At 36.9% G+C, this 19,384-nt stretch overlaps 1 protein-coding gene across 3 annotated transcripts in view; it reads left to right on the plus strand.

Annotated features, from left to right (window-relative positions):
• ROBO1 (roundabout guidance receptor 1) overlaps positions 1-19,384 on the plus strand; it is a 754,561-nt gene that overhangs the window by 666,662 nt on the left and 68,515 nt on the right. For all 3 annotated transcript variants that reach the window (XM_072138539.1, XM_072138540.1, XM_072138541.1), the window contains 5 exons: positions 3,315-3,435; positions 6,304-6,442; positions 7,435-7,562; positions 15,398-15,522; positions 18,935-19,106. In XM_072138539.1, the coding sequence (XP_071994640.1) occupies positions 3,315-3,435; positions 6,304-6,442; positions 7,435-7,562; positions 15,398-15,522; positions 18,935-19,106 (685 nt within the window). The remainder of the gene's footprint in view (positions 1-3,314; positions 3,436-6,303; positions 6,443-7,434; positions 7,563-15,397; positions 15,523-18,934; positions 19,107-19,384) is intronic.

Raw genomic sequence — 19,384 nt, forward strand, 5'->3', positions numbered from 1 at the left:
TCCTTTCCCCATGACAAATCAAAATTGAGAAAATCTAATTGTCACAGGGACCATAAAATTTTTGCCTGAATACAAAATATACTTGTTCCGACTTACAGAACAAACCTACAGAACCTAACTTGTATGTAACCAGGGAATCGTCTGTACTGTTAACATCAAGAAGTTTTAAGTTTAATTGTAATGTGAGTGGATGGCAACCTATTTCAGTCCCACAGAACCCAACCTATATCCCGCATGCTCTACGGTGCAGTCACATATGTGTGGCTTCTTTCATCCTCCATCCCACACAAGTAATTTTCTGCATCTTCTCAACTAGGATAAAAGGAAAACCTCAAACACGTTATATATAGAAATATGCAGTCTTAATATCTGCAATTTCCTAGAATTTCCAATTTGCTAATGACATGTGAATTCCTCGTATGTGGCCGTATACATTTCAAAGCTGTATATTTCATCCTACACAAACTTTAGATATTTAATTTGTGAGTCAAATGAAGGACCGCTACAACACTTGACACATCTCGACATGTTAAATGATGTCGGTGTTTTAATTACTAAAATATATGAGAACATTTAGAATATTCCCCTGTGTTTAATTAACATATGTCTTTGAAATTGTTTGTCAAAATTGGGTTAAGTCAATACATTGAATATTCCCTATAGGATCAAAATGTATTCCTGTAGACATGAAACTAATTGCTCCCACTTTCTAATAAGTGACACATTTTCTATGCTTTGTTGCAAATCTTTGGTTGTATCCCAGAGGTTGTGTTCCCTTGTGTGTTTCCTTGGTTTACTAGAAGTATTTAATATAAAATATGCAAAGTATACAAAAGTGTCCACCTGTAACTTTCTGAATATTTTGCTAAAAACTCTAATTTAATATTAAAACTTTCTAGCAAACCTTTTAAAAGCTACCGTTTACTTCAGAACTATTATCTAGCCAATAAAGACCAAGATAAGTGTAAGCAGACTTATCCTGCTCTGGCTCCCCGATCCTGCATTGCTCTGAAACTAATGGTTTCCGGTCCTGCACCTATCTGGGAGTTCCAGGGGGCTCATGGGACCCACTTCTACCAATAAGTGGTCACGTTAGACCAAGTAGCAATTATCTATGGTGAACCGAAGTGACGTCCCATGATCCAATGTGGCTACTCATTGGCAACATCTAGTCCCATGAACCTATGGAACTTTCGTTTCTGCACATTGCCAAGAAAGGACTACTGGAGCAATGCAGAATTGAAATCCGTTGCAATATGCTTTCTTTTGTATCTTCAACCAAACCCAACCCCCTTGGATTCCTGGAAAACTTTAAGAGGAGGAAAATTAGATCCCTCCTTTTGTCACCCATTTGACCATACCAATATGGTTTCCTAACAAGAACCCAAACTCCAATCTGTTCTGTTAATGTAGTGTGACTACCTCGGGGGAAATCAGAGCTTATTCTAGTTCAATACCTTAATTGAGGCAGGTAAATGGCAATTGCTTGGATCATTACCAGCATTGTATTACCCTATTTCTCAGTCAATGCCTTAGGTATTTATTGATATCTAGGATTGGTCTCTTCTCATACAGGGTAATGGATTTTTTAGCATTGTTTATATGCTTTCTCTACTTTCTTAACTTACTGTTAACATGCATGTGTCAACAACAGTTAGTTATATTAGGTGAGGATGCACAACCCATGAATTTGCAATGACAAAATAATGGGAAAAAGAAGGATAAGGGCTCTGTTTCTCCTTGTTGAAAATCTTATCTGGTGTAGGAAGTCTTACGAGCAGCACTCTATGGTCAAAGGTGTACTTACTTCTTGTATTTAGATATAGGTAATCATCCTATAAGTCGACCCATTAAAAAGTCTGTTTTTATTGACTTAAATCCCCATGATTGTCTCAAGGCTCTGCAGTAGTTTGGACGTTGAAGTTTAGAGTAGTTACCTTTAGATGCCTCTGAAGAAATAGTTTACTTCGGGAGAAGAGATAATTGGCTCACAATCCTGGGACATATTCCCTTGGTGATCATTGCTAGTTATGCCATTGGGTATGCACAAATGTATGATGCAGATTACGGATTAATAATATTAAAAACAGTAGAATGGATTTTTATCCAGAACATGTGACATGAACCCAGTGCATAGTTACACTGCATGTATTTTTGTGTGTGATCTTCACTTCCTTTCTAGTCCCGTTCTATCCATCAGGGTAGAACATAACCTTGGTCTACCTTAGACATATTCCCTTGGTCTTCCCTGGTCACCTTGGTCTTCCTTGGACTTATTCGTTTGGTGATCATTGTTAATTATGCCGTTGAGTCTGCACAAATTTATGATGCATATTACAGATTAAGAATATCAAAAACAGTAGAATGGATTTTTAGCGAGAACCTGTGACATGGACCCAGTGCATAGTTACACAGCATGGATTTGTGTTTGATCTATACTTCCTTTCTAGTCACGTTTCATCCAACAGGGTAGACCATAACCTTGGACTACGTTAGACATATTCCCTTGGTCTTCCCTGGTCACCTTGGTCTTTCTTAGACTTATTCTTTTGGTGATCATTGCTAGTTACGCCATTGAGTCTGCACAAATGTATGGTGCAAATTACGGGTTAAAAATATCAAAACCAGTAGAATAGATTTTTTTAGCAAGAACATATGAAACAAACCCAGTGTCCATAGTTACATGGCATCAATTTGTGCATGATCTTCACTTGCTTTCTAGTCCCATTCTGTCCATCAGCGTAGACCATATCCTTGGTTTCTTAACTTTCCCAGATGTTCCTTTGTGCATTAACACATGATACATTTCAACCATAAGACCTGGTGTAAAAGATCCAAGGGCTATTTTTGTCCCAGTGCTTTTTTTATTTGCTGTATACACATTTAATGATCTGCACTTAAAAGATTGCAATGTATTAAAGTGTCAGGGTTATCCGTATGAAACAATGATGAACACACAATGCCCAAGATCCCGAAGGGCTTCAATGTTTGTATATGTGAAACTGTATACTTTTTCTCTACCTGAACACTTAATCTTACTCCACTCAGTCACTTCACCATCCATCTTGTTTAGTGCTTGTGAATGGAATGATTGCATGGTCCCTTAATGAGACTACCATGAATGCTACGTTCTGGATAGCTTCTGTGGTCTCCATGGACAGCAGGTTCACAATACTGTACATACACTAACATGTATTGTTACTGTATAACTGTATAACAACAAAAATTCACATTCATTAAATTGTTTAAAAAATATTATCGTTGGCTTTTAGATACTTGAAATTAATCATTTAAAAAAATTATTTTGTTTACAGATACGAGGAGGAAAGCTTATGATCACCTACACAAGAAAAAGTGACGCAGGGAAATATGTGTGCGTTGGTACCAATATGGTTGGTGAAAGGGAAAGCGAAGTAGCAGAACTAACAGTATTAGGTAAGTGATTCTCTACTTTTATGTAATGTATGTGGCCAACATTAAGTGAAAACCTTTGATATGTCCTATCGGAAATAGAGATATCATAGATGGTTGTCCACTTCCTTTGAGTGAAGTGGAGACTTGCTCCTGGTTTTGTGGACCCAATCTATATCTGTAGGCACATGCTGCAGTATATGTAGGGCTGTCTGTATTGCCGCTTTCACTGGGAGTTGAATCCGAACCTATTGCATGTTTTTGTTGAAGAAGTTGTCTTAATGATGCAATGATGCAACCTCCCTTTCTTCTGCTTCGCCTCATGTTCTAGTTTTTTTTCCTCCAAAGGAAATAATTAATAATTCACCGGGTGGTGCCACATCACTCCACTGGCTGGACGATGATAATGAGGTCCGCTCCTCTCTGAATCCTCAAAACAGCAATTATTTGAATATAGTTCATGGAAAGACTCCTTTAGCCCTTATGTATACAACTATTTTTGCCTCGGTGATACAGCTGTGGTTTTTACTTGAATTTCTATGGGCTCATACACATAGCCGAGAATTCCACAGCCCTGTGTCTAAGCCTAGTGCCCTTAAGAAAAACTGACAGCATGCCCTATTCTTGGCCTTGGTTGGCACATGGTTGTTATACATTTGTGATCCATTTTTGCAAATCAGTAGCTAGGTAACACAATTATGTAACACCCCAAGGAGATAGGACAAGCTAATTTGCCTACCTTGCTTTTTTTTGTGGATCCACAATATCGGATGACATCCTGGAGACAAATGCCCAGTTCTTGCAGCCAAACTGCTCAACATTCACTAAATACTGTTGACAAAAAGCCTGCAAAAACAGACAAGAGACCCATAGTTTGCCGCCAGAGAAAAATTAAGTTTGTATTCTGGTGGCCTTAAAAGAAACCCACTCATAGGCACTGTGAACAAAAACCTCCTTCTAAAATCAGTTTTTAAAATTATGGTCATGAGCCAGAAGGGTTCACTGGCTGTGACAGTATGTAGGAGCAATTCCCCCCTATTCCTCTGTGTTCTGAAATTTCCTCTACTACTGTATATATCAGGCAGAAGAAGGGGGAAGTGCTAAGAGAGGGAGAGATAGTGTAACAGCCTTTGGCTCTAGTAACGGTTCCCTTCTGTCTCATTACCATAATTTCTAAAGTTGATTTTAGAGTGGTGGAGGCCATAGATAACAAATGTAAGTAAATTACTATAGTCATGATGCCTGGATCTATAAGTAAGTGTCCCTGGTTTATCATGATGGATTTTGATGGCAGATTCCCTTTAAGCAAACAATTCCACCTCTAAAATGTATTCAGTAACTAAGTTTAGTAATTTACTTTCTCAATTACTTGGCCACAAACTTGCCATGTTTTAAAGAATTACCATTTGCTAAAAGTTCTCTTTCCATCATCAAGGCCAAAAAAACGAAAATGAAACTCTTGATTAACCGACATGGAAAATATTGTTGATGACTTCAAACCATCAACGGCAGATAAACAATGTTATTTTTTTTTCACAAAACATCTAGCTTTAATCTAATTAGTTTATTCTGCGTTAAAGCGGCACAGAGAAAAGTCCCATAGGATAAAATGCTTTTGTTGAAACAGGTGCTGCTTGTTATTTTTGGCTGTAATAAGTGAGAGTGAACATTTTAGTGATTGCCTGTCATTATAATTATATCTTCTGGAGAAGAGTATTAAAGAGTACTACTAATCCTGGAAAGAAAGTAATCATCATTTTTTGCATTCTCTTCATGGTGATAGTAAAAGTAGCTAACTTGGGCAGCAATTATATATATAAAAATAACAGTATTTAAGCTTAAGTTATTCCATTCTGATTTGTTGCAGCTTCCGAAAGTTTCACGTTGCATCGTCTCATGAAAGCATAGGACATGTTCTTACCAGGAATTATTAGTATCTTCAAGCTAGGATTAGACTGAAGAAATCGCCTAATTTTTTTTGGCCATCATTGCCGGTCATATCCACAGCTCTGTAGGCTTCCTGATTGATGGTGAAGCTTCTTTCCGTGAAAAATACATACGATAGCGAGATACACTTGAACAACTGTGGAACAGGTGGCGTTCCTGTAATTGAAACTAGACGTTCCACTCATGAATAAATAAACCTTAACATTTTTTATCCTTTTTAAGACTAATCCCTAGTCTTGGTTTTCACACCTTGACTTTCTTCAAGGGCAGACAATAATATTTTTCAACCAGATTGTGACATTTTAGAACTCTACTTTTAGTTGGCCCAAGTTTCGGCATGTGTGTGATGTAGGAAAACATTCCGACCTCTAAGGGAAATAATATTACAATACATTATGATATGAAATGTTACTGTTTAGATAATGCAGGTCCCACCTCTAATTGTTTTGGTGAGAAGTAGAGGTCCATGTTACCCCTTGAATGTAGATATGGTAAAAATGTCTGGGAAAGTCCAAGATAGTTGAGAATTGTTCAATTCTGCTATATCTCCATCAGAGCCATATAGTTTAAATGGAATGGCCGCACAGTGAGTGATGCTTTTATTAAATACTTATCACCAAAATTGTGGATAGGTAATATAGGTAACCAAAATTGTGCTCATGGGACAAGCCCTTAAAGACAAAATGTCAATACATCTCCTGATCTAATGGGAATAAGATAAACTCTCTTTTATTATGGCAGATGTTGGCACAAAGAAGGATTGAGTTATGTTGGATTATATCAATCTTTAGACACCTGCCACATGGCGTTCCTCACTGAGTTGTCATATGTCATAATTTCGTATGTGAATGATGAAGTTGTGGTTCATTGATTTAAAAAAATGTGAAAAAATTTGTATATTTGAAAGATTCAACCGACTTCAATTACTTTGCTTTTTAATTACAGAAAGACCATCCTTTGTAAGGAGGCCAAGTAACATGGCCGTTACGGTAGATGACAGTGTTGAGTTTAAATGTGAGGCTCGAGGAGATCCCGTTCCTACTGTGCGTTGGAGGAAAGATGACGGGGACTTGCCTAAAACCAGGTTAATTATTTTTATCGATGTTATATTCTAAAAATAAAGTTTTTAACAAATATGCCTTGTCTATCCACTAATAAATCTTTATTTTAACAATTGTACCCATACCCCTTTTCAAACAATGGCTTGTAGCTTTCAGACTCTGCATGAGACTTCCCAGCTATAGCTGGTATCTGCATATACCTACAGTATGTGCACTAAAGATGAACAAATAGCTTAGATGTATAATATTTTAGCCAAAAATTAATCCCACCTAGACCTACATTTAGATCATAAATGCATGAATTCTGAATAGGGAGAAGTGTAGACATCTCTGCCGACATCTTTTATTCCTTGAAAACAATGGATAGGGAATATTGAATCTGTATACACATCAGGTTGTTAGTCTATCAAACCAAAATCGTTGGGTTTAGCCAATGTTCATCTAAAATGCTTGGCCTTCTGGAAGGTACTGGCTAATATTTCGGGGATTGTTTTTTTTTTTCCCAGGGACATATTCTTATGGCCATATTTAGGAAGGTATTTAATACCATTGCTTCTAATGATTCAATTTTTTTATACCATATTTTTCAGACAATAAGGTGCACAAAAATCCTTTGATTCTCTCAGAAATCAAAGGTGCACCTTATAGTCCAGTGCGCCTTATATATAAACCGTACTTACAGACAACAGCTGTGCACAGGTCTGCCGCCTGCTGTTCATTCATCCATATAATCAGGTGCGCATTATAATCCGGTGCGCCTTATATATGAATTTAGACGTTTTATTGATGGTGCGTCTTATAATCCAGTGCATCTTATAGTACGAAAAATACAGTAATATTATTATTTGATTTGGGCCTTTGTGGACAATTATGTTTTCCCATTGCACTATTCTCGTAATGTTCTCCAAAATGGATTCCTGTCCTATCAAACATTACAACATGAAATTAATTTACTGAGGATCATCTGATCATAGTTCCAGATTCCTTCTGATTACAATGTTTTCTTGCTTTGAAGGTATGAAATTCGGGATGACCATACTCTCAAGATACGTAAAGTAATAGCCGGAGATATGGGATCGTACACGTGCATTGCCGAAAACATGGTGGGAAAAGCAGAAGCATCAGCTGTCCTCACTGTACAAGGTAAGGAGTGGTGACCCATCAACAATACCACTAATAGATCAGTAATGTCACCTCCATTACTGTCACCAGTCCTGTCCCTGCACAGAAAATGACAGATACAATTAAGCCAACAGAAATGTATTTATCTATGCAATTCTTATTTACATGTCAAATGAGTTTATAATTGATGTATATGTTTTTCCTGTGACTTTTGAATTTAGGTCACATTTACATCACACTCGGAAGCAATATATGTCACTCTCCGCTGGATGCCAGTACAATGCTAATAATTCATTTTCAGGATCTGCATTTGCATATTGGCTCATTTGTGTTCATTACTTTAGTTTCAATGTAAAGCTAAACATGCAGATTTATGGACCTTCAGAAGATAACATCTTCTATTGTTTGAAACAACAGCAAATAAAATGGGCTTATTTGTGCTGGGTGATTTAGAATATCCAATTTGTAGTGATCAGGCTCTGTAAAGATTAAACATTTCATAGTAAAAAATATGGTAAAAAATTATTTTGATATATATTTCTATATAGTTAAGATGGTCATACCTGTTAGCTGCAGGACAAGTAGACCATATAATTGGTCGCAATTTTGGTAATGGCTGGAGGAGGGAAGGATCGGGCTGTTGGACATCTTACAAGAGTGTAACTTAAAGCTGCTGGGCTGAAATGCAAAATCTGTACCAGGCCTCCAGCTATAATGTATTATTTTAGTACTTTACTATGAAATGGAGACAACATATTCGCCCCTAAGGCTCTAGGGTCCAACACAGAACTGAGATATATAGATTTATTCTTCTATATAGTTAATATGGTCATACATATTAGCTGCAGGACAAGTAGTCAATATAATTGGTCACAATTTTGGTAATGGCATACGTTGGAGGAGTGAAGGATCGGCTGTTGGACAACTTACAAGAGTGTAACTTGAAGCTGCTGGGCTGAAATGCAAAATCTGTACCAGGCCCCCAGCTATAATGTATTATTTTAGTACTTTAGTATGAAATGGAGACAACCTATTGGCCCCTAAGGCTCTAGGGTCCAACACAGAACTGAGATGCTTAGGTCCTGCTCCCAGAACACTACCATTGACAAACCATACCTGATCCTAAACCGGGCAAAAGTTTGAAATTCCTACCCCATTTTTTAATTGAGGGCCAATCCAAAAAATAGAATGTTCAACCAACTTCAGAACTCTTGGTATCTTTCCTTCCATTGGTTGTCTGTGAAAAACTCTTTACCCATTAGATGCTAAATGTGATGAAACCCATAAAATGCTAAATGCGTAGGGTTGACAATGTAATGTGTAGTTGTTGAGTTCCCTTTCTAAAATGAGCACACATGACCAGCACTATACAGTACATAGGGATTATGATCTTTTTTGTGGGAAGAAGCCATCTGCATGTTTACAGAGTAGATTATTTGCTCTGAACTTCCGACTGTAATCTTTAGGTTTTCTTCAAAGGGGGTTAAGAGCAATGTAACTTTGAGGGTTAGTGTTCATCGGGATTGAAACTTTCATCACTTGAACCATGTTTACCTTGTGTATTGATTCTCTTTGATAAAAGAACCATGAAAAGAAGTACATTCCAGGCCTGGATATACATGGCCTTCACATATCAGCACCACCACTCACCTCTCCTTTTATTCTATAGAAGTAAACATATCAAATAGAGTGGACTATTTATACAGGGTAGTCCCAGAAATAGTAGGGGAACTTATTCCATATTAGTTTTATGTGCAATGTTATTACATCAAACAATACATCTGTTTGGCAATTATTCAGTAGATTTAAATGTGGTTTGTATTAAGAACAAATTTTTTCCTGGAGAAGATTCTTGCCCATGTGCTCCGTTCTTGTGGGTCTAGCCTTTTCTTCCTAGTATCAGCCTGTGGTCCTAAGAGCTTCTCTATAGAGATTCTATAGAGATGAGCTTCTATGTGTATCGAGCAGACCCAACAGAGCTGCTTGTCACACAGGGGACAAATATTTTTTGCAAAACTCTTGAAAAAGGGGAAGTCAAAAATATCTAGTCTGCAAAGGTTCTTACAGCAAAAAAAAAGCAAAAAAAATCTAAAATCCCTTTTTTCTATGTAAAAATAAATCATACCGTAACTTTACACCCCCACCTGACTGTTAAATAATGGATAAGCTTTTAAAATGTTCCTTTTTAAATTTATCCTTTATACTCTCCTTTCATTTGCTACCAATCCCATGATGCTTCAGCACAGCATCACATGATCAGCCAGAGATAGAACCATGTGATTGGCCAGTGAAAGTAAAGCTTATATGCATAGTACAGTATATCCCTTGGTGTCTTTAGGATGACTACATGGATTTAATAAGAAAGAAATTCTCAGTTTGAAAGATAAGAGAGGCCCTGAAATGTGTTGTTTGCACAAGTCGTAAGACCTCACACATTGAAGATTTGACTTGTGTCAACTGATATTGTGTTTATTATATTTCTTAAAGCATACCTTTCCTGAAGCAACGCTGATGCAATGCTTTTATATTATGTGTCATTATTGGAATTGTTTCTTTTATTAGCTTCTTTCACACGGATATTACAACTCCCGATATTTAGCTTTAAAAATATGTTGTATGAGAAAAAAAATTTTCCCCCCAAAACAATATGCCAATGGCCACTCTAGTTCTGTTTTTGGTGCTAGTGTACAGTGTTCCCAAAGAGCTATAATAAGATTATGTGAATGTTGAATTTTAAGGGGTAGTTTAGGATTAGGACTGTTTGCATTATAACATAAGCTGATATAAAATAACAAAAATTTGAATAAATACAGATCTCCTCAACACCGATCCAGCACAGTGTCTTCATACACCACCGTTCTCTTTATAAAGATGCTGCAGTGGTGAAATCAAATTGACAGCTTGCAGCCTAATACTTACCTCAGCTGAAAACCTAAATCCAATATTAGGTCAGGGAATTATGACTTTCTTAGAGCCCAAAAAAATTAAACTATCATAATTGAAGAGTTGTCTTCAAGATTTACTTATTGGGGCTCCAATTTCCATTTCTACCATGGAATTCATCATGGTAGCAACTTGTAATATCTTGAGGATTCTCAGGGAAGCAAAGGTGGAGAACAGACAAATTTCAAGCCGTCTTTGCTCGAGGCTCGACAACACAGTTGACCAATGAACCAACACTTGGTCTACTGGGAAATTTTTTCTGTTCAATGTTCAATTTTGCGTCGTAATCTCATACCAAGTTGTTACAAAGGTTTACAGGTTCCAGTAATGTACCTCTACTTTATAGACTAAGCCTAGTCTTTTTAGATTGGATATCTTTCAAAACAGCAGATCCAAATGTTCCAAATGATCCAGATCCAAATCATAACAAAAAATTGTTAAAGTTTTTACATTTTCAATGGAAAAAAATTATTCAATGTAATTTTTAGACAGGGTGCGTGTATGAACCCCAATATATTCTTCCTGCAAAGTCGCCGATGGTTGTCCCGGTGCAGTGAACAGCTGCGAAACAGATACAAACTTTAATATGTTAAACATGATGTGCGGGGAGTTTTCGTGTCCTGGGGAAGTCGGTTTTAATTTGTGTCCTTGGCAGATTTTCTGTAGTGCTGTAAATATTTTACAGTTTTTCATTAGATGTATGACACAATAGTCTCTGTTGTACGTTATCCTCTAGCTGGGTAAATGACCTTTGTACAGTGATGTCTTAAAGGACCATTATCCTAACTATACTCATATTACAGTAGTGAGCCTGCGATCATTCAAGTGAACAAGAACTTGAATGGTTTATACAATGTTCTTAAAACAGAGCTAGCGGGCTATAAAATCAAGGACAAATCAGTTTTAGGTGATATGTTTCATGAGACTCCCAGTTAAATATTGTTGAGGGCCGACAGAGGAGTTTATTAATACCCTAAAATAGACATTTGTGACATAGACCACAAATATATGATAGTTCCATGTCCCATTACTGATACTCCTACCCAACTCCAAAATATGGGGTAACATGAACCCCTTCCTACAAGAGGCAACTAAACTCAGGATGCTATGCTCGAGGTGTGTCACCTATATTGACTTGCATAGGAGGTAGTCAAATAAGCATGTTTTGATGTTTCTTTGGCATTGGGACAGGAGTCAGGGGTACCCCAATTTTGGAGGAGAAATTTTTATAAGTGGGAACCTCAATTTTCAGACATGTAAGCCACATCCTATTGACATTGACTATAATATTAAGGGAGCTTTCTCTGGAAGTGGCTTATTATAATATTAGATATATTTATGGGCACCCTGTGGTCCCACTTTTATATGATTTATGTAAAAGAGATATGTAACCTACGTGAATTGCATTGTAATGTCAATATACTGTTGTAATGACTCATCTACTTGAAGTGAATCTTGATTTGACATGGGTCTTCATGGGAATATCCATTGACCATAAAGAGTCCTTCTGCGTAAAGTCATTTCAAGGACAACCATAAGAATTGAACTAACAAAATGCTTATTTTGGACATTTTATTAAAAATATAATTGCGATGTAAGTTTTAAAGATGGTCAAATAAAAAAAATAAATATATAAACTCACCCTTATCTGTCTGGAGCCAAGATAATTCCAAAACTTAGAATACCGTTTATGCTTTGGGACATATATTTTATTATCGTTATAATTTTTACATTGAATGGACTTTATTTTATTTTTGTTGTTTTTCATATTTTACGTTCATTTTATTTCACACATTTTTTTTTTGTTTCTTCTTATTTTTTAGTTGTTTCTGGTAAGTTGGAATTTTATTATTCATCATTTATAATCCATCCTGTTATATCATGGCGGGAATACCACCCCATCATCTTCATCATAACTCCACCAGTCAGCCTCTAGGTTGCATTTGTCACCTGAAATAACGGTAGGAAATACATCTGCCTGAAAACAGTGGTAATGGTGACAAGGTATAAGGTAATATGTACCGATACTCTCTGGGTTCTAGAGTTTCCCAACTTTTTAAATTTAATTTTCATAATTGTGTTATATAATATAGGAATATGGCTTAAGGCTCATGCACGTGAATGTGTGCTTTTGTAGTGAGCTAGCCTCACAAACAGCAGCTAACTCATGACCCCATTTCTTTAAATTGAGTTTGGTCATGGTGCAGTGCATGCTGTCAACATGCCGACTTCCCACAATGCAAAAGATAGGGGAGGTCCTAATCCTGCCATTTTTTTTTTGCGGCCTGGATAGTCATTTCCTATGGAGATTGGCAGGTTGAGTGATGTTTACCCACCAATGTCAGATGGGCCACAAGAAGAGGATCATGTTCCCCTTCTTGCGGACCACAAAATGCACATATTACTGTGCATGGGGCCTTAAAGTGATCTGATTCTATTTCTCTCTTTTAACGTACTTCTATTAACAAACTGGCTTCACAGCACTTTATGTGGTGTTGCTAAATAATAAATCTGATGACATCATTGTGGAATTACATAGCACCTGTAGCACAGCAAAGACAGACATTCTGAACTAAGACTTAAATTTTCAAAGACACTTGCATTCCAGTTCTGAAAGTGGCCACCATCCTGCTCGCCTCTTTGGCACTAGACTGGAGTACTTTTACCCCTTTCTGTAAGAAATGCAGGCCATTTGGGTTCATGGATATACATCTCAATTTGGTATCATCTTCCAAACTAATGGGCCACCTAAAGCTCCCACTTCTCTACAGGAAATTAAAACCAAAGAGGAAACCATTAAACTGTTTAGGCCCCACAAATCTTACACGTTCTATAATGACTAGTCGGGGATGACTCAAAGGTAAATATTCAGTACAGCTGTTGTATGGTAGGAAAGGGGTGCATTGACGTAGACCAAAACTTTAAAGGAACCCTTTTACTATCTAAATCAGCTTCTCGTAGAGGCTATATACTATAGGTTAGTGATTACTTTCTCCATTTACTTTTCAAAAGCAAATTTGGAATGCAAAACTCAGAATCCAGAATTTCCCTGAAGCCTTTAGATATCTCAGCATGAACATAATTTACTTTGCTGGGGGAAAATTATATGGCAAATAATTCCACACGGGTGGGCATCAAAGCTTATTTAACAAGGAAATTTTCTGTGGTCTTCCAAACAGCCATAACAGTCGTACAGCTTTGACTTCGTCATTCCGGCTTGTTCCTTATTCCACTCCATTGCTCTCATTTTCCATAACTCCTACTTGAAGTGTGTGAATCTTTTTCTTTTGCTTGTGAATTGAATTTTCCATATATGTTCTGGCACCAACTTGCTTCGCTAATAGCTAGTAGTTAAAGTTGAAGTTAACATTTACATTCTTGATTGAGACTGATTTCCGTGAATTTTAAGTGCCAAATGACAGCAAATTCTTACTTTAGTATGTTCCTGATTGTTAAATGGGATCTGCCATTTCTCAAACAATTTTAGTAAAATTAGTATTCCCATAACATAACAATTATGGAGCATCTTTTCTTAGAATGTTGGATTGTTCTGTACCTTTCTCTTGGAATGAATCAACAAATTGGCTGGAGGTCACTAATGAAGGGTATGTCCTTTGAGAGTCTGACACTGTCCAGTCATACTTCATATAGGCGTTCACAAAAGCTTCCAAAATGTATATTATACTTCCAAATATCCCATTAGCATTCTATAGGCAGATCACATGCATAATGTAATAGTACCATCCAGGGATATCAACCGTTATGATTATCTAAATTACTCAATGCTGGTACCAAGACTAGGATGGTGTCATCTTGTACCAGTTGTAGGTCCAACCCTTTATGGAAAAAAAATTACCCAGAGGAGGGATTAATCAAGTGGTGGCACATCGTGTACCAGTGGTTGATGTTAACTTGCTCCACAGGTCGCATTGGATATACTAGGTGGCTCCGACCTCTTAGTTTATTCAGTGCACAATCGCCTGGCTGGACGATTCTACCAGGCCCTGTCTGGTGTAGAATTGCGCTATGATCTTTGCGAATACAAGCCATGATCAATCCTCCCCATTGTCTTTTTTTGAGCTCTAAGGCAACTGGCTTCAGCAGGAGCCCTCCCCTCCTCTACTTAGTTTCCAATGGTAACACAATCCATGATTATATAACTCCTCCCTTTCCTGTTTCCTGTTGACCTTCTGTTGACCTTATAATTAAAAGAATTACAATTGTGTAAGCTTTTCTAATGACAGGCTGTCTCCAGCAACAACTGGAATATATTTGCACAGCACAGTGTTTAGTGTTAAAGGGCACCCTACTTCTACCTCTCTCCCAGCTTTGTATTTTCTCCCAAGGGAGGATCATTTTTCATTTACCCATATTCTAGTGAGCCTATAAAGATAACGGGGTGTATCGATGATTTATGATTCCTAGGTCTCAGATCACAGTGACATGACAGTACTTAACAAAATCTCTCTCTTTTTGAATCTAAAACTGTTTATTCCATCACCAGCTGCAAAGCCATATTTCCCTTCAAACATAAATAGTTGTTATTGTACAACATGTCCCATATGGTTCCGTACACATCCTGTTTACTGCCAGCGGAAGGGACCAAATCAACTGTATAAACCAAATAAAATTAGAGAAACTCCTAGAGATTGCCTGTCTGGAAAATACAGATGTGTAATTTTTATTCTCAAAGTAATTGACCTAGCTGTACGAGTCAGAATATATTTAGAAAGTTTTGACTTGTAGATCTCGTAGAGCTCCATCGAGAGAGTCCAACTCTTGTTGAACTTTGCTCTTGTACGGATGGGTCGGCAGGTCAGGCTATCGAGATATTAATAACTATTTCTGAATAGGAAAAGATATTTCTTTTTACTCGAAGGATGTTTTCACTGATATGCATATTTTTTTTACAGAACCCCCAAATTTTGTGGTGAAGCCACGTGATCAGGTGGTTGCATTGGGACGTACAGTGACGTTTCAGTGTGAAGCAACGGGAAACCCTCAACCAGCTATCTTTTGGCAGAAGGAGGGCAGCCAGGTAATGGTTTTTCATGCATTAACAAATCCCCATGAAATTGAATTGATATGCATCCAATCTCCATCAAGTCTCACCCTTAAATATGTGCGAAAACAGTATTAAATTACGGTACGCGCCTCCGCACATTGCAGCCATTGATTTCTGCTGAGGATGAGCATTGTGCTAAATTTGGAGATCAAAATGGCTGTCATTGAGCTAAAGAAGGCGCATACATCATTAACAGCATCAGATCCATAAATGAAGTGACAGGTACAATTTATTTCACGTTAGGCGGGTATTATTCCAAGATAAACAAGGGTTTGATTACATCAGCTAAAGGTCATCCATTTATCAAGCGGCAACCAAAGATTTCTCATTACACCGCAGGGTGTTATGTAGTTTCATGCTTATGATATGGCTTTTAAAATAGATATCTGAGGCTCGTATGGCAAAAGAACACATGGCAAGGTATTTGGAAAGGGTTTGCAGTACGTTATTATAAATATATACTAAATATATATATATAGAGAGAGAGAGAGAGAAATTGATAGAGAATTTTTGTTTTTTTTTTCAAATATTTATTTATTTAAATAAAGAAAACCATGATATAGCACCAAATCTGTCACAAACAGTCAATACCATCAAAGCCTGACAGACGACCCCACGGGCTTACAATGGGGTCTGACAGGTTTCACCAAGGTGTTATATGTAAAAAATTCTGCTACAAAATTGAATACAGGCAAATGCAAGTTAATTAGTAAATGCAAAATACTTTATTATGTACTAATACTTGTTAAATTCATTTAAAAAGTATATACCGTATATACTCGAGAATAAGCCAACCCAAGTATAAGCCGAGGCCCCTAATTTTACCACAAAAACCTGGTAAAACTTATATTTTGTTTACTCGAGTATAAGCCGAGTTTGGGTTTTCAGCACATTTTTTTGTGCTGAAAAACTAGGCTTATACTTGAGTATATATGGATAGATTACACTTTTATTTTATATATATTTTATAATCAATGCTGTTATTACCATTATTATTATACTATATGCTACAAATTAACCTTTTTATATTATATTTACATGTGATATTTATTTTATTATTTTTTTTACCTACAGTATATATTTTTTTAAATAGATTTGCATTTTATATTTTTTTTTAATAACAAATTATTTTTGTTGTTGTAACCCACAATATTCTGTAGTACTGACACTTTTGATTCTTAAGTATTCTCAGCGTTTTGTATTCCATTGCATTCTGTTGAGTAGCCAGACGTTGGTTATTGGATAAAATAGATGTATATATTTTGTCTGAATAGTAACCGAATTCAAAATTTCCCCCTCTGAGATAAGAGACCCGGTATATTTTATGGAATAATAAGACAGTTGTAGCGGCAGAGTTTAATGACATCTTACATGTGTATTTTGTGATATGTTGCAGAATGCATCGAACTGTGAATAATTTTGCATATAATTAAAATGGGGGATGTGCTGTAGGAAAGGAGATAGAAGGTTGGGTGAACAGGACTATTGCTGAAGAACGTAACATTCCTATCTCTGCCTCGGCAATTTGTGCTACTCTGTCCCTAGGGAAGGGTGAAATGAACTGGGATGAAAATCAATTTTTTCTTTTAAATTAAGTTTGTTTTTTTTCAATGTATTCAACATATAGAAAGGTAAATCTAAAAAAAACCACTTATATTCCCAGGGCTGTTTCCAACAATTTATATTTTTGATAGGGAATAGATTTTGTTATCAGACATATACAGTATCCAATATACAGAGAAATCCATTTCCCTTTAAATATTTTTTTTCTATTATATTTCTTGTACATGTAAATAGATAAATAATGTAGTCGATGAAAAGAAATAAAAAGTTGTGCAAATGCATTGTAAGTTTATTGGCTTTTGTTGCATTTTTAGGCCTTTTTATTTCAAGCACTGTTATCACTTTTATTCATATAATTTCCTTAACCTTTAACATTTGTAAGGGCATTGTTTCTCTACTAGAGCTGTAAGTAGAAATCTGATTTCTCAGATGATTCTGGTCTTCTTTGATCTGCTACTTAACCACGTTTCTACTGAACCAACTTGCCCTTGATCCAATATGGGGCCTTAAAGGGAACCTGTCACCAGGGTCCTCATACAGGAGCACAACGGTAAGGGCTAAGAGCTGAGTCACATGTTGTTTATGAAATGCATCCAAACTAAAGCCCAACCCCTGGGACTACACAGAGGATTCTGTCAGGGTGCAAAGTAAGTTATAACACACAATTATATTGTAATGCAAATGCTTAGAAAAGGCAGAACAACATCTTTGCAATCCAGCTGTAATGGGCTCCTACAACCCATCTTTAGTGAAAATTAGGTCCCAGATGACAGGTTCCCTTTAAAGATGGCAGCCATGTTCCAGACATTCCTATGACTTTTGGCTTAGCCAATATGATCTCTTCTCTTCATAACTACAGCAAATCTCCCGGACTTGTTGACTTTTCAAGATTCCTCCTCTCCGCGGTTGTGTAGGGGCAAAATTGGAGATGGTCACAATGTTCTTTTTTCTTGCCAGGATTCAAAAAAGAATTGTCTTACAGTAGATACCACACATTGAACCTTCCACGCCTTTGACGAGACTGTGTTAGAATCAATCTGTGACAGGAGGAAACCAAATTCCAGTTAATTTTCATAGTACAATAGACTATTATAATCGAATGATGTTGATCCAGATTAAGGCATAATGAACACTACAAGGCTGAGGCCAATTTGTCCCTCCCAACCCAAAATATAGGTTGAGAATCACGATAACTCAACAGCACTTTAACTGTTAAAGTTGTAAATACCTAAGAGGCAACTGTGAAACTATTATAGATATCAGACCAACCTTTTTGACTTGTTTCCTTTAACTTTAGCATGTCATGGTCTAATCCTATACTCTTGGTGAGAGAAGGACCAGCCACGGCTAGTTGCTTCCTTTTTGGCCAAGACTCTTTTTTCCATAAAATTTTAATCTAATAAACAGTGAAAAAATAATGGAAAGAGCCACAGAAAACACATGGTCCTTGTGCACTGCTTGGAAAACCTTGCATCATCATAGGAGACTTGGGTAGATCTTCTCTGGTCGCTTCTTTCTTAGATGTGCCGGGTGACCAACCATACATCATTATGTGATACTCTGTCATCATAAATTATGCTAAATGTGTCTATAAATCACCCATTTTCTAATGTGTTGCCTTCTCGGGGCTTTGCTAGCATTTTTTAACAATGTTCAGTATTTGTATTATAAGAAATCGGAGACCTTTGATAAATTGCATAAAGCAAAGAGCGGCCATCAGTTTTTGGTGTTTCTTTGAAGGGATCAGTGGTTGGATCTCTATAGTAGTCAATGTTACAGAATATAAGAATTGACTCAATTATCTTTATTTTTCTTTTTCCAGAACCTTCTCTTTTCCTACCAACCTCCGCAGTCATCCAGCCGCTTCTCAGTGTCTCAAACCGGTGACCTCACGATCGTTAATGTCCAGAAGTCTGACGTTGGCTATTATATCTGCCAGACTCTAAATGTGGCGGGCAGCATTACAACAAAAGCCTATTTAGAGGTTACCGATGGTAAAGTACAAACAGTTTTTTAATTCAAAAGCTTTCAAGGACACAGAGAATTCCCTTATCTTTGTAATCCTTTCCCCTAAAAGAGAAGTCTTTCCAAGAGTCGCCGTGTTTTACAACTTTCTGTGTGGAGCATGCTTTTAATTAGTGCTGTTTGGGTTTTATAATTGGCTGTCAGTGCCAGGAGCAGAATCTCTGGCTCCCCGATGTGTCGGCTTCTAGCGCAGTGTGTGACTTTTTTTGTAGCCATAATGCTAATATTTTAGCAATATCGTTCCTGG

This window comes from Engystomops pustulosus, chromosome 2 (genome assembly GCF_040894005.1).
Source record: "Engystomops pustulosus chromosome 2, aEngPut4.maternal, whole genome shotgun sequence".
In the NCBI taxonomy this organism is placed as follows: Eukaryota; Metazoa; Chordata; class Amphibia; order Anura; family Leptodactylidae; genus Engystomops; species Engystomops pustulosus.